We start from the raw sequence: 14,134 nt of genomic DNA, 5'->3' as shown, positions 1-14,134 counted from the left end.
TGATCGGATTACAGGCGTACTCAGGTAGATCAAAGTATTGGAATATTATATGAAAAATAAAAGCAGGTCACCATTTATCTTCAACACGGTCTGCAGACCCACCTGTTTATTTTCAAATGTTATTATTCCAAATGCTTAGATTAGTGCCAGTAATATTTTAGGCAGTCATTTGGATGATGGATGCTATTTTTAAACAAACATGACAACTAAAGTATATTTTAATTAATTTTAAATAAAAATTGGGAGGGAGCAGCTCCCTTCAGTCTGCACTCAGAGTTCAGCCGGTGGCACAGAAGCTTACGTGCTCCTCTCATTTTAATGATCACAGCAAGCTGCGAGACTGGTACGGAACAATTGATTAAAATGTAGAAGTTAGAAGTCCAATTTGTAATTAAGAGAGGCGTTGGGATGGGATGGTGGAAGGATGCTCTGTGATTATATTTAAGTGTGACTAATTGGCACGTATTTGCCCAGGTTGCAGAGGGAAAATAATCTATATCCTGTGTTCAAACATTCAAACAAGAGGCAGGTCAGGTCACACCCAAAAGGTATATCGTGCACAAACGCAGAATATGCAGCTCAGCGGCAGACATTTTTCAGTCAAAACCTCCAATATAGTGTCCCATTCTACAGCATCAACTAATTTTCATGGAATTCTCTTAGCCTTTAACGTCTGCAAAAGGGGTGCCACCATTACATGCTATTATGGTGGTACAGACCAGCACGGTTCACCGAGAAGATTTGACAGAGGACTGAAAAGTCTCAAACGATTGATTCTACGGTTATTAAGAGAACATTGATTTTTCGCCTGAATAAAAGATCAGATAACCTTCAGAATGCTTCATATCTGTCGCGCTCCAAGCCAACTGTAAACTATTCAGTCACAGATCTGTGTTTAGAACACGTCTGTTTACATTGACCAGCATTCTTCTGTTGCATGGGGTGGAAGTCTATTCTAAGCATCCACTACCTTTTCTGTATGCCAACATTGTGAACAAATTCAACAGCTGACCACAGAAAGCAGTGCCAGGTATCTCGCTGAGTCACAAAGGAATAAAAGCAATGACACAGAGACAGTGGAATCTGCTTCCTCTGATGCAGCGATGACAAGTTCATTAAACGCTTATGGAATGAAGATGGATTGAGTCACCGAAAGACATAGCTGCAATAAAAGTGGGAATATACTACGGATGACATAGGATTAATTTCTAATTAGACAAGATTCACCTTAGACCTGGCACGTTTATAAATAGAAAAAAAAAATAGCTAATGACTGCTCAATATTTTTAAATGTTTTCATTTAAAACTTGTTTATATGTCCATGTTTTGTTTTGCAAAGTAAAAGCAGATCACATACTAGCAGAGTATTGCGCTAGCCGTTTGCAGGGTTTCAGTACTGCAGTTTGTGACGATCAGTACAGCAGGCAAGCTTCACAGAACAATGGGCACTAATACAAATTAGACCTTACGCACAAACCTTTCTAAGTTTAAGTCTCTGACTTAAACATTTTTATCATTTTTCAATGTCATTTAATCACTGTTCTATTACAGTCTATGTGCTAGATTTACTAAGCCGCGGGTTTGAAAAAGTGGGGATGTTGCCTATAGCAACCAATCAGATTCTAACTTTCATTTAGTATCTTCTACAAAATCATAGCTAGAATCTGATTGGTTGCTATAGGCAACATCCCCACTTTTTCAAACCCGCAGCTTAGTAAATCTAGCACTTTGAAGCTTTCATTTCAACGTTTTCAGTGCGGGTCAAGCTAGAGTAAAGTCTCTCTGCATAGGATAAAGTGTATTATATTAATATTAAAATCAATCCATTTGAAACACGAGAGGGATGGTGAAAACACAGTTTTTTAATGATGTCACTTCTAGCAAATTGACTGAAGTCATTTAACCAACAAACTCTGAAGTGTAGACGATATGTTCAGTAGTATTGTATCAATTTGAAGCCAGATGAAGGTATTTGTGACAAATGTGCAAAAAAAAAATAAAAAAACACTTTTTACAATTTAGTCCAAAAACTACAATGTCTTGATCTCCTTTTCCATAGGACGCTGTTGGCTTTGTGTTGGAGATTATCATGAATAAGAGTGTGGAGAACCATTCACAGAAAGAAAGTAGTTTTGAATGTTAATGGTTACAGGCACTGCTTTTTTTAATATGGTAATGAGACCATTTGCAAACCATAGGTACATGTGTTGTTGGAAAACACACTAAGAAGTGATTTACTAAAAATGTGTTTAAAAGAGGTGTATGGATGAAAACAAAGGAAAAGAATAACCTAGGTTTTTCTTAGAAGAAATGATTGGACAGGATAATGGTTAACTCGAACCGACCAGAGCTTTTATAAACCACTGCTACTAGAATGGGCTCATATTATCATCCTATCTATATTGTGTAGAATGGAGGCATGCCAAGTGTAAAGCCACCAAGTTCTCTGGCCAGGTCATCCCCTCCCTTCAATCAGCGGAGAGACACGTCAGTGCCTTGAGGAGTTCAATGAGGTATAATGAGTAGCAACACCTAAATAAGCAGTGTATGTGTTAGAAGTATGCTTAAGCCTATAAGCGTTGCTGTAACATTCACACACACACACATACACATACACCCCTCCTCTTAACATTCCCAGTGGCTGCCCGAGGCTGCAAATCACTCAGTGTAGTGTGGGAAAAATAGTCCCCCAGTAATGGCCATAGTTTTTAGGTATGAAACATCTGTCAACACTGCTTTATGTCACAACAACTGATAGTGATCAGTGGGCTGTTCTGCGGGTAACAGATATAGCACATTGCTGCACTCTGGCTATTCTTCAATACCGCCACGCAGTCTATTTGTCATTATTCAAATGAGACAGATTAAACAAGTATTCTAAAAACTCAGGAACATGGAAACAAACACTGAAGCTTTATGCAAAAAAAAAAAAAAAAAAAGGAAGGAAGTGCACCAGGCATCTAATAAGCACGTTTTTGGGGGCTATACAGTGCATCTATCTGTACAGTAGATCAGGACTAAACCAATATCTACCAAATGCAATGCAGCAAGGGGATTGGTCCCTACTCAATGCAGAGACTGTAGTATCACAAATATTGGTCAGGACCCACAAAATGGTGTGTAGATAGGGGTGCACACTTTGCAGCGATTAAAAAAACAAAAACACAGAGCAACTGGCTGATTGACTAGGCCACTAAAGTGTCAACCTTGGGTGTGAGAAATAAATAAATATAAATATATCCCACCCCATAAGTTTTTGAGAATAGCAGCTTATTTCCTTGTCTGCCAATAAAAGAAAGATGAAATATCTTTAAAAAAAAAAAACGTGGCGATTTTATAGAAACCGGAATGCATTCAGTAAATTAGCATTTTGTCCATTAGGATCACTTCCATTAGAAGTGAAAAGACCTATAATACCAGCTAATATGCTTCTAAGTGTGCCTTCCTCCCTTTTTCATCCTTAATTGCAGCCGTCGGACAGTAAGAGAAGCTCACAAGGCACTCAGCGAAGCCTCTGGGGAGTTTTAGTTCCATAGTCAAAGTCAGCATCCAACAGCAATAACAGTTTTCCCCTCTAAATTAACACATGGTTAAAGGTACAAATAAAAAAAGAAACGCTGAAATGTATTTTTTTTTAAAAAAAAAGGAAAAACAAATCTTTATTCACAAAATAATGGATATTCACAGTATTCAATCAATACAAAGTAGATAAATTGGAGGTGAGAACAACAGTCTTTTTCTTTTTTAATAAAAATACAATATAAGAGAAGGTGCTTAAAGAGTGTGTAAGCTGCCTATTCTATTATTCATTGTGCAACACAAATGTTTTTCTCTATATACATTCCAGTGAATTACAAATCGGATTGTTGGCTATTAGGTGTTTGCAGCAAGCTGCCACTCATCCAGTACTGCTCGCTGAGATGTAAACATGATGCCATATCTTACTAGAATACTGCGGTTCCTTAAAAATATACAAATAAATTGTTCTCCTTTGTCATAATATAACCTTAGTCTGGCTGCAGTGGTATGAGAGACAGACCCTTGCTTTATGGCGCTGCAATATTTAGGTAACAGCTATGCTTCAAACATCAAAATTTGACACCAAGGAAGCTCTCAATGCTATACATATAGGGTTTTACCAAAAAATGGTTATAGATTATGTTTTATGTGATCTTTTCAACAATTCTAGGGTAAATGCACGATAAGACCTTTGGCCTGCCCCCTTAATTTACCACCCCTACATCTTCCTCCTTAAAATATAGATTTCTGCAGTCCAGTAATCTACCCCAACAAGGATCAAATTCAACATCCCTTTTTAAAAGTATTGATTAGTTAAGTCAAAGCATTAAACTACACTGCAGCCATTAGTTCGTTTTGGTCTCCAAGGGATCTTTATTTAAGAATGGAACAGTATTTTGGTTTCAGTTTTGCATCTACAAATCTCCGATAAATTCTTAATATAAAATAAGCAATAGGTAAAAATGTAAAAAAAAAAAAAAAAAAAATATATATATATATAAAAATATTAAACACACAAACACAAGTTAAGGCCCAAAAGATGTCTAGAATGAGGCCAAACCAAAACATATGGTGCATTTTAAATAATGCATTTTTACAAATAAATTAGATTTTTCAAACATTACTATAATCCTTCATTTTTATTAACAGACGTAAGACTGGCGCTTTACCAAACAAAGCAATAATGCCCAGCATACTTTATGGGCTTAAATTTACAAAAAAGGCACAAAGTTTAACACTTGCAAAGCGAGCCATCCACAAAACCATCTAACGTTAAGGCACCTTGGTACCACTGGAGTGTTTATATGGCGGACACTATTTAACCATGCGGTCTCAATACCCTGCAACACCACTTAACTGTAAGTCAAGAGTTTTCCTTAATAACTTTTTTTTTTAAAAGTTTAAGAAACAGATCTCGCTTCCCAATGCTGAGGAAACGGCACTTTAGACCAGGAAGAAAAAAAAATAATCCTTTGCCGACATAGTAAAACTTCAATTGGAATTTGAAACCCGTAGAGTTTTTATTGAGCAACCTGGGCTAAGTGATTATCTTCCTTGAGTTAATGATTAGAATGCTAAAGTTATGTGCCATTATGCAAAATAAAATAGCAAGACAAGGTTATTAATAGAGGTCATGCAACACAGACCATTGAGAAAGTTTAAAGTACTAAATACTTGCCTTGCCCCTTTCTCCCTTTAATTCCAGCGCTTTGGAAGAAATTTGCCATAACGTCCTTATGCGATTAAGCTGGCCTACTTTCGAATGGCTTATTTTTCTGTTTAAAAGAATGTTTCTATAATTGTTTGAGTGGATGCCCTGTGTACAGCTTTGAAGGGGTAATTGCACGAAAATGTCTGACTGAAGACACATTTGGTTAAGGAAAGTGGAGAACCAAGAATGAGGAACATACCATGCAAATAGAGGCATTAGAGAAAGGGAAAAAAAAATATAAAACAAACCCTAAAAAAAAGGTATAAAGAGAAGTTAGCAGCATTAATTTCACAATGCACCAATTCTTCCTGAGAGATCCCATCTCTAATGAAAAGCAACACAAAACTCTGTGACATGCCTTCCCCTTATAACACAAGCAAAAAGGGAGAGATTGTTATCAGCTACAGCCACAAAAAAGCAAAAGTCATAGTAAAGCTCAGCAGTGTATACAATTAATTTCAACGTATGCTTGACCGACACCCCCCCTCCACACCCCATAAAAATAGGAAAAGACCCTCCGACAAGCAAGCACAATTGAAACCCCTTATCCTATCCGGATAGAGTAGTGAGAACCAGCTCACATTAGCCTATTACACTAAATAAAATTCAATTAATCCTTAGTGTCAGCTAGCACAAAACTACCAGTGGAATTCCAGCCCATTCTACTATTCTAATAATTTACCTAGAAAATACATAAATAGGCTCACTGAGACCTATACAAATTAAGATGGCCTATGACATGAAGTGCGGCTGAAAGTACATGGCATTTTTTTTTTCTTTGGTTCAATATAGCAACAATTCAGTCAATTAAAACGCTACCCAACTTGCAGAATGAATAGAGGAAAAATAAACAAATTGGGTTTTTAGTCCCCCGTCCCCCCACCCCAGCATCCCCACGGACTCCTAGGTACGTCAAACCCTCGCCTGAAGAAAGGCATCACCATACGTCAGTCCATGCTAGAGTGCCATCCGCGGAAGCCTCCCTTAGGAAGTAATCGCCTACCTGCTTATGGTTGTATTTCTGGGGATTGGTCCGATAGCTGTAATCCGAGTACTGATCAGAGCCAGTGGAAGTGTTGTCTCCAGTGCCAACGAAGGTGTTGGCAGCAGGCAGGTCTTGCACCACTTGGTGTTTCTTGGAGGCAGATGGGGATTGCGGTTGGAGCTGGATGGATGGCAGGGGGGAGTTTGAACGGTAATGACGCCCCAAGTCTGGGCTACCAGGTGGGTAATTCAAAGGAAGATGGATTCGAGGACTGTCTCCAGCTGAGTCAATCAGGTTAAACTTGAGGGACTTCTGCAGTCCACTTTCCTCATCCTCCTCTACAGGTTTGGGTGGCTTTGGAGACTTGCTTTTCTTAACTTTGATTTTATTTTTGTTGTTTTTATTACCTTGCTTAGGGGCATACAGATCTTTAGTTTCCTTCTTTCCAGCCTGATAGCCACTCTTGGTTTCTTTCTTGCAGTACCTGATCAAAATGACCACCACAATGACAACGATGACTGCCACAATGCCAGCTATCACACCAAACAAGATGTTTCGTTGTTGTTGTTTATTACGTTCATATTCTGGATCTCCGGCAATATCAATGTCTAATGGTGTATCCTGACTGTGACCCAGCAAAGTCTCTACAAAAGTCTGGTTTGTTAAAGTTTCATTGATGTAAAAATGGACCAAAGCTGTACCAAGCCTTCGAGGCTTACCATTGTCATTCACCCTTACTACTAGACGATGCAGGCCATGGTGCTTCCTTAAAATCGTTTTTTCAAGGGTTACCTCTCCTCCTTTAGGAGTTATTTGGAAAAGCTCAAAGGGATTGCCACTAGCAATGCTGTAAGAGAGGTCCGCATTCACGCCGGAGTCCATATCTTCAGCCCGCACCTTGTTGACCTGTGTACCTGGGTGAGTGGAAGGGGTCAGATATGCATAGGAAATGTTTGAAGGTACAACAATGACTGGAGCATTATCATTCTCATCAAGGACATTTATGGTCACTCCAACATATGATGAGCGGGGTGGGTCCCCTCCGTCCACTGCCTTTAGTCGGAAAGTGTAGGTGCTCTGATGCTCACGGTCAAAGGAGATACTAGAAAGGATAGTGCCTGTGCCATTCTGGATGACAAATTCGCCACTATCTGGCTCCACAGAAAGATGGATACGAGCATTTTCACCTTTGTCTGCATCAATGACAGTGACCATGCCAACGGGGCTCAACCTGGGCATGTTCTCCATGACTGAGAAATTGTAGCCATTAAGCATAAACTTTGGATCATTGTCATTGCAATCCAGCACCGTAATCACAACAGAGGCTGTCCCCTTTAAACTGGGGGTCCCTTTGTCTGCAGCAACCACATGAAATTCATAATGTTCCCTCTGCTCCCGATCCAACACTGTGTTGACTCTAATCTGACCAGAGTCTGGATTGATGTAGAAGACGCCCCGAGAATTGGAGTCAGGAAGAATGGAGTATGATATCTGAGCGTTGGACCCACTGTCAGCATCAGTTGCACTAACTTCCATCACAACATCATCAGGGGAATTATTCTCTTTGAAGTTCACCTCTATCAAGCTCTGCGTGAAGACCGGTGGGTTGTCGTTCACATCAGTCACCTGCACCTTAAGAGAGTTTGTGCTGGACAGAGGAGGGTTGCCAGAGTCGACAGCCACAATTTCAATAGTGTACTCTTTCACAGACTCGTAGTCCAGTGGTGTGGTGGTCTGGAGGAAGTACTTCTTTTTGCTGTCCGTACCGGTGTCACTAACCTGTTTCAGCTGGAAGGGCACATCCCTGGCCACAACACAGGTCACCGCAGCATTCTCCCCTTCATCTATGTCAGAAACCTGTACCAAGGCCACCGGTGTATTCACTGGCACATCTTCTGAAATGTTTGCTATGCCATCCTGATGAGTTACCAGACCAAATCCTCTAATGTCAATCACCGGCTTGTTGTCATTCGTGTCACGTATGGTGATGACAACTTGGGTGCGCGCAGTTTTGGGGTTGGATCCTTTGTCTTTGGCCACCACAGAGAAACGTAGCGTTCCAACATCTTCTCGATCTATGGGACCTTGGACAGTTATCAGACCTGTTGCCCTGTCCAGGTGTAGCAGCCGCCGTACAGTATCGGAGGCTTGGTGGAACGCGTAGTCAATCTCTGCGTTGGCTCCCTGGTCAGAGTCATTGGCTTTCACCTGTGGAAAAAAACCCAAAGAGGACAATTAATCAAGCGATAATGGTTCAACACGTTACATTTACAGTGAGCTGTAGGAAAGAAAATTCCACCAATGATTGCAGACATCTGTTCCTCAGTGACACACACCTGTCTGTTCACATGAAACTCCAACAAGAAAGCAAATAAAATGTGTAAGTTACACTGCAGGGTCATGTAACAAACCAACATGACGACTGTAGAAGCAATTCAGGAAAAAAAAAAAAGAATAGGGGGAAAGAACCATTTTATGTCTGGGGGTTGCCTTAAAGGTTCAGCTAAGAATTAAGTTGAATAAATAAAACCTGTCCTTCTGTTATGCTACTTAGGAAATACAAACATGCAAGTCCAAAAATTGGAATTAGCAACTGGTGCAACTATGGTGGGAGTTTCCAGACTCCTATAACAAATACTTACACATATGACTTAAAGTCTACAAAAATAGTATTGCAAAATTACATTAAATAATTGTGTTTTGTTTTAAACAGCATTACACATGGGCATCTTCTCCATGAGTTTCGGTAAGCTCCTAAGGAATTAACAGGTCACTTTCTACATACTGTTCATTACAAATTAAATAAAATAAATGGAGGGACGATTGTTAATGCAGCTGTTGGTACATGCTTATTCCGGACGCCAAAAGAAAAGCAGCATTACATTTTGCAGGTTTTATAACCCAGAATCAAACGAAATGAATAGCTGTCAGAAAGGTCGATACGGCCATGAAGTGTGGGGTTTGCTGTGATCACATATTGATGGTGTCAAAGTCACTCTTCTGTGACAGGCGTAACTTTCAACCCGCTGAAACCATGCTCTAACAATTAAAATGTGGGACAGCGCTCTGATCAATGTGCTGCTGAATGAACTGAAAGCCCTGTTTTCAGACATACTCAGCCCAGTGAGTGAGGGTAACAGGGGGGATATCATACTACAAAGATTATAGGAAGGAATGATATGAGGACAGGATGCAAACTGGTCTAAGAGATACATCTTATGGCCTGTAAGGAGTTTAAAATTATATTGAGAAAAATAAGAAGTACATTTAAATAAAATACCATCAGACATGTTCATGCTTTGCAAAACCAGGAAATTAAAGTCTGATGAAAGATGTTGTCAAACGTCTTTGCTTGGTAATCCCACCACTCTTCACAATAAGATGGCACTGTTCTACTACGATCTCTTTTACCTTGGTAGCACAAGCAACTGTTTAAAAGGAGCAGTTCTGTCAGGAACAGGTGCTACAATCCTGTGTGTCGGTGGTGGTCTTTGGAGACACACACATCATGGTTTTACAAGGAGGGAGTGGTGGGGGTCTTCAGATACAGACTTTAAAAAGTAAGAAAAATCTATAGAAAATGTCAGTGTTTTATGGTTCTTTAAAGCAACTAACCCACCACAGATTAAAAAGAGAATAGAACTAGTTAAAGGGAATGCTGAACTCAATCATTGCATTTGCTAGATTTATGCTACCCCTCTGTACAGTATGTGAGCACATTCAGGGACAGTCTGTTTCACCTTTCTTTGCTATTTTACTTGGCTGAAAATATTAACACCTTCATAAATGCCAAGCAAAGGGGTACAAAAGCAATGATATTAAACATGTATTAGGCAATGGGTTGGGCCAGATTTAGGACAGTGGTGTAAATAAAAGTCTATGAAAGCCATAAGGACTGTGGCTCTCTAGATGTCATCAGACTACAATTCCCAAACATCCACCTGCCCCGTGGCGAATCCTGGGAGTTTGTGTGGCAAACAAGGACAGACCCTCTGACCAGGAGCACGTATTGTACAAGCTGTGGACATACATGGAGTCCAGACTACTAATTTGTTGCAACATGATGAAACAACCAAAAGGTCACATTAAGGAAGAGAGAGAGCACACAAATTTAGTTCACATGAGTCAACCCCGGGGTCAGCTACGTGACAATAGACTGTGAAATAAGACACAATCAAAAACTCATCCAACCTGTTCCGAGTCAGGCAGTGGCCCAAGACGTATTACAAAAGGAGGAATGCAAAATATCCTGCTAAGTAGTCACCTGGAACCACTTTTTACCTACAGAAAAGCCACAGCCATTGTAAGAGAGAAAAACATACAAAACTGGTTTTTCCTATTTCACAACCAGGGAAAAAGACCATTCTGCCGCAGGTTGTCTGTCTTATTGTGTATTTAAGTTTAGCCTCTACTATTAGAAAATATTGCAATGATTTGGTAGACTGGTCGGCAAACAGCAGCTCATGGTCAGTGTTGCAGAGGATGATGGGGGTTGTAGTTAGACAATATGTAAAGCAGGCCTGTCCAACATGCGGCCCTCCAGGTGTTGTGAAACTACAAGCCCCAGCATGCTTTGCCAGTAGACAACCAGTTGATAGCTGGAAGGGCATGCTGGGACTTGTAGTTTCACAACATCTGGAGGGCCGCAGGTTGGACAGGCCTGATGTAAAGCATAAAAGCAGGCAGGACACAGACTAGCTGCACTAGACTAGAAGTTGTAAAACCTTCACACTCAAAACACCTACATTAGAGCATTCCCATTTAAAACGTTTAATTCAGCAAAGGACAAAAATATCTGGAGCGCAGCAAATGACTGTGTCCCTCCTGACACCTAAAATGGGGAGAAAACAAGGCCATTTAAACCGTACTAATAGCAGATTGGCCAAGAGAAAATGATAGGTTTTGGCAAATTGCCTAGATATTGCCCTATTGTGGCTACACGAGCAATATTCTTCAAAAAGGTCATTTCTATGCGATATCATATATTGGTTTAGCTCATCTGCATAACAACCATAAAACACAAATTAAATGCAGTCTGGGGAAATTTGAGCAATTCTTAGTAATTCTATAATTGGAGATTTGGGTCTTTGTTGACATGTGATCCTAATTTACCTGTAATATAATCCAATAAAGGATTGAAGGAATACACAAAACTCTAAGAGTCGCCAGTCTCCAGATTGTTTGCACTTGATCACTGCTTTACATATCAAGTGACACAAACAGTCTCATCCAACCTAATCTCTTCAGTCTGTAATCCTGAATAGACTGGAAGAAGTCACTCCATTAAACACTGTACATACTTAGATTAATTATCTGATAAAATATAGACATTCATGCTTATAAGATGTTCTGTGCTCTTGAACTTATTTAAAAAAAAAAAAAAAAAAAAGGATTTTAAATCATAGACAAGAAATACAAAATTGAGAAAATTAAATCATGCACACTCAGATTACCTGGAGTACAGAGTGTCCCATTGGACTGTTCTCAGGCAACACCGCTTCATAAGTCATCTTCTCGAATTTAGGAGCATTGTCGTTGGTGTCAAGGATAGAAATGCGCAACAGAGCGCTGCTAGCTCTTGGCGTCTTGCCACCATCTTGAACCTTAATTGTGAGGTCATACGAATCCCTCTGTTCGCGGTCAAGGTTTCCCATGACAATGAGCTGAGGTTGCTTTTCATCTTGGTCTTCAGCTACCTGCAGTCCAAAAAGTTCATGTGCTTCAGGCCCCACTATTAGCTCATAAGAGGCCACCCCATTCACTCCAGAGTCTCGGTCGTTTGCTGCAGGTATGGGGAAAAGCATTCCAATGTTCGTGTTCTCTGGAATGGACAGTGTGAGGACCGGGGAGGCAAAGTTAGGAGTATTGTCATTTATGTCCAAAACCTCAATTTGTCCATCAAGTAGCCGGGGAACTGGGGACATCAGGTCAGTCATAGACACCTCAAACTCCAAGAAGCACGACTGGCCTGGGAACATGTTCTGGCACTCACGGAGGCTCTCTCGATCGATGGCAGTCTCTGTTGTGTAGATATCCCCAGTCTTGCCATCCACACGGAGGTAAGGATGTCCCAGTTCCAGCTTGTATAGGTGTTTCGAATCCGGATAGCCATAGTCAGCAGCTAAGCTTCCAATTAATACATTAGGTGGCTGCTCTTCTTCAACTTTGTATTTCACCTGGGTGGAAGAGCCGATTAGGGGAAGTTGTAGAAAAAGCCACAAGTACAAACCGGAGATGGTCCTCTTCATTCTTAGTCTCAACGGGTATGGCCACTCTGCAAGGACAGACAGAAAAGAAAAGGAGGTTAAGGACAGTCACATTGTGAGCCAATCAAAACAGCTGTCATTTTCAAATTCTCTCCAAGCTAATCACTGAAAAACAAGTAGCAGACAGCCTGCTGGGGGAACGTAGACACAGATTCCCAATTGAAATACTTTGCCTGGCTTCTTACACAGTCAAGGTAAAGATTACAAGGAAGGAGAACAGAACACCCGATTTTGTCACCTGTCCCTAATGCGACACAATAAAAAGCCACACCTGTGAGATTAGAAAACTTGCTTAATAGGTGCCATGCAGAGAGCGCAGTATCAGTGAGTGACTCAGAACGGGAGATAGGATTAAAAGTATGAAAAGCACTGCAACATAAATGGCTAATCAACTTGTCACCACCTATACTGGAATAATACAATCTCTATAAACGTCACATACACAGAACTACAAACGAAGTCAGAGAGAGTTCAACAAGCTCTATATTTTTAACGAACTAACTTTTAAGACCAATGTAAGATGCATTATACACAATACACTACAATATTCAAGCCATTCCGTTAAAAAAAAAAAAGGAAAAGAAAATCAACTTAACAGAAAAACAAATGACATGGACGCAATACGGTTAATGACTAACTAACCATGCTGCAGACCTGTAACGGTCACTCTGAACAAAGGTTAAATGATTTTTGCCTCACAATCTTTTCAGGCTATTAAACAAAAACATAAAAAATTCAAGTATGCCATAAATAGAGAAAGCAAACTATAGGATTATTTAGTGCACACAAGAAAATTTCAGACTCATCTGACTTTATAAAAAGTTCTTCCAATCTCAAATGCCACTATGCTATAGGCACCTGTAGTAAGTGAATAGGTTCCACATACTATAATGACAATATATGCCTGGAGAGCCAAAACACTCAAAAACAAAAAAGGTTAAATAAAACCAGCATGTGTAAACATATCAGCAACTTTAAAAAAATCACAGGAAAACTTTTAATTAAGAAACACAATGAGAGGGAGTCTCTACAGGAGACAAAATCTTTCATATAAACTAGAGATTCTCACCAGAGAAACTGCCTTGTCAGTCTTCTTTCAGCTCCGTTCATATAACTAAACTGGCCTAACCAGCTATATCAACTTTTTAAAAAGGCTCTAATTAAAATATAAATATAGTAATACATAACCATACCATATAACCCTTCATTAACATTCCTTCAGAACTGAAACAATGTTTCCAACAATTAAAAAGCACTGATCTAATCAAGCAAAAATGAAGATATGTACTACAGCGAGAGCAGTAAAAACAATTAATACTACTTAGAGGAATAAGCAATTAAGAAAAAACAAATAGGAAGGTTAGAAGCAAAAACACCTTTGTTCTACTTCTGAAACTTCAGGTCACAGTCAGATGGGGTTAAAAAAAATAATGTATTCACTGAGCACTGTTAAGAGCCCAGAGTTGTATTGCCACCCAAATAGTATAAATTAATATTTAATATAATGGGGGGAAATAGCTGTCTATGTAGTAACATAACTGTCCCCCATATACAAAATTGCATTAGCTGGGTGGTTATCCCTTTAAAAAAAACATTTTTATTAAGCCGGTAACATAACAGGCTGGTCATTAATATAGTGCCTGAAACACCCGT

General features: G+C 39.7%; 1 protein-coding gene and 1 long non-coding RNA gene across 8 annotated transcripts in view; both read right to left on the bottom strand.

Annotated features, from left to right (window-relative positions):
- Positions 1–14,134, bottom strand: part of LOC142150173 (uncharacterized) — a 433,251-nt gene that overhangs the window by 310,628 nt on the left and 108,489 nt on the right. The gene's annotated exons all lie outside the window — the stretch shown is intronic.
- The window catches only part of PCDH1 (protocadherin 1), a 142,389-nt gene that overhangs the window by 104,002 nt on the left and 24,253 nt on the right, over positions 1–14,134 (bottom strand). For 5 of the 7 annotated variants that reach the window (XM_075210003.1, XM_075210009.1, XM_075210008.1 and 2 more), the window contains exons 2-3: positions 11,669–12,489; positions 6,234–8,423 (exon numbers count right to left, since the gene is read on the bottom strand). In XM_075210003.1, the coding sequence (XP_075066104.1) occupies positions 6,234–8,423; positions 11,669–12,489 (3,011 nt within the window). Of the gene's footprint in view, positions 1–6,233; positions 8,424–11,668; positions 12,490–12,983; positions 13,018–13,550; positions 13,778–14,134 lie in introns of those variants that run through there. The other 2 variants (XM_075210006.1, XM_075210007.1) reach the window with 2 other exon arrangements.

The sequence above is a fragment of the Mixophyes fleayi genome, chromosome 4, assembly GCF_038048845.1.
Source record: "Mixophyes fleayi isolate aMixFle1 chromosome 4, aMixFle1.hap1, whole genome shotgun sequence".
NCBI classification, from domain to species: domain Eukaryota; kingdom Metazoa; phylum Chordata; class Amphibia; order Anura; family Limnodynastidae; genus Mixophyes; species Mixophyes fleayi.
The sequence above is the reverse complement of the archived record's forward strand: the minus strand, read 5'-3'. Positions and strand labels throughout refer to the sequence as shown.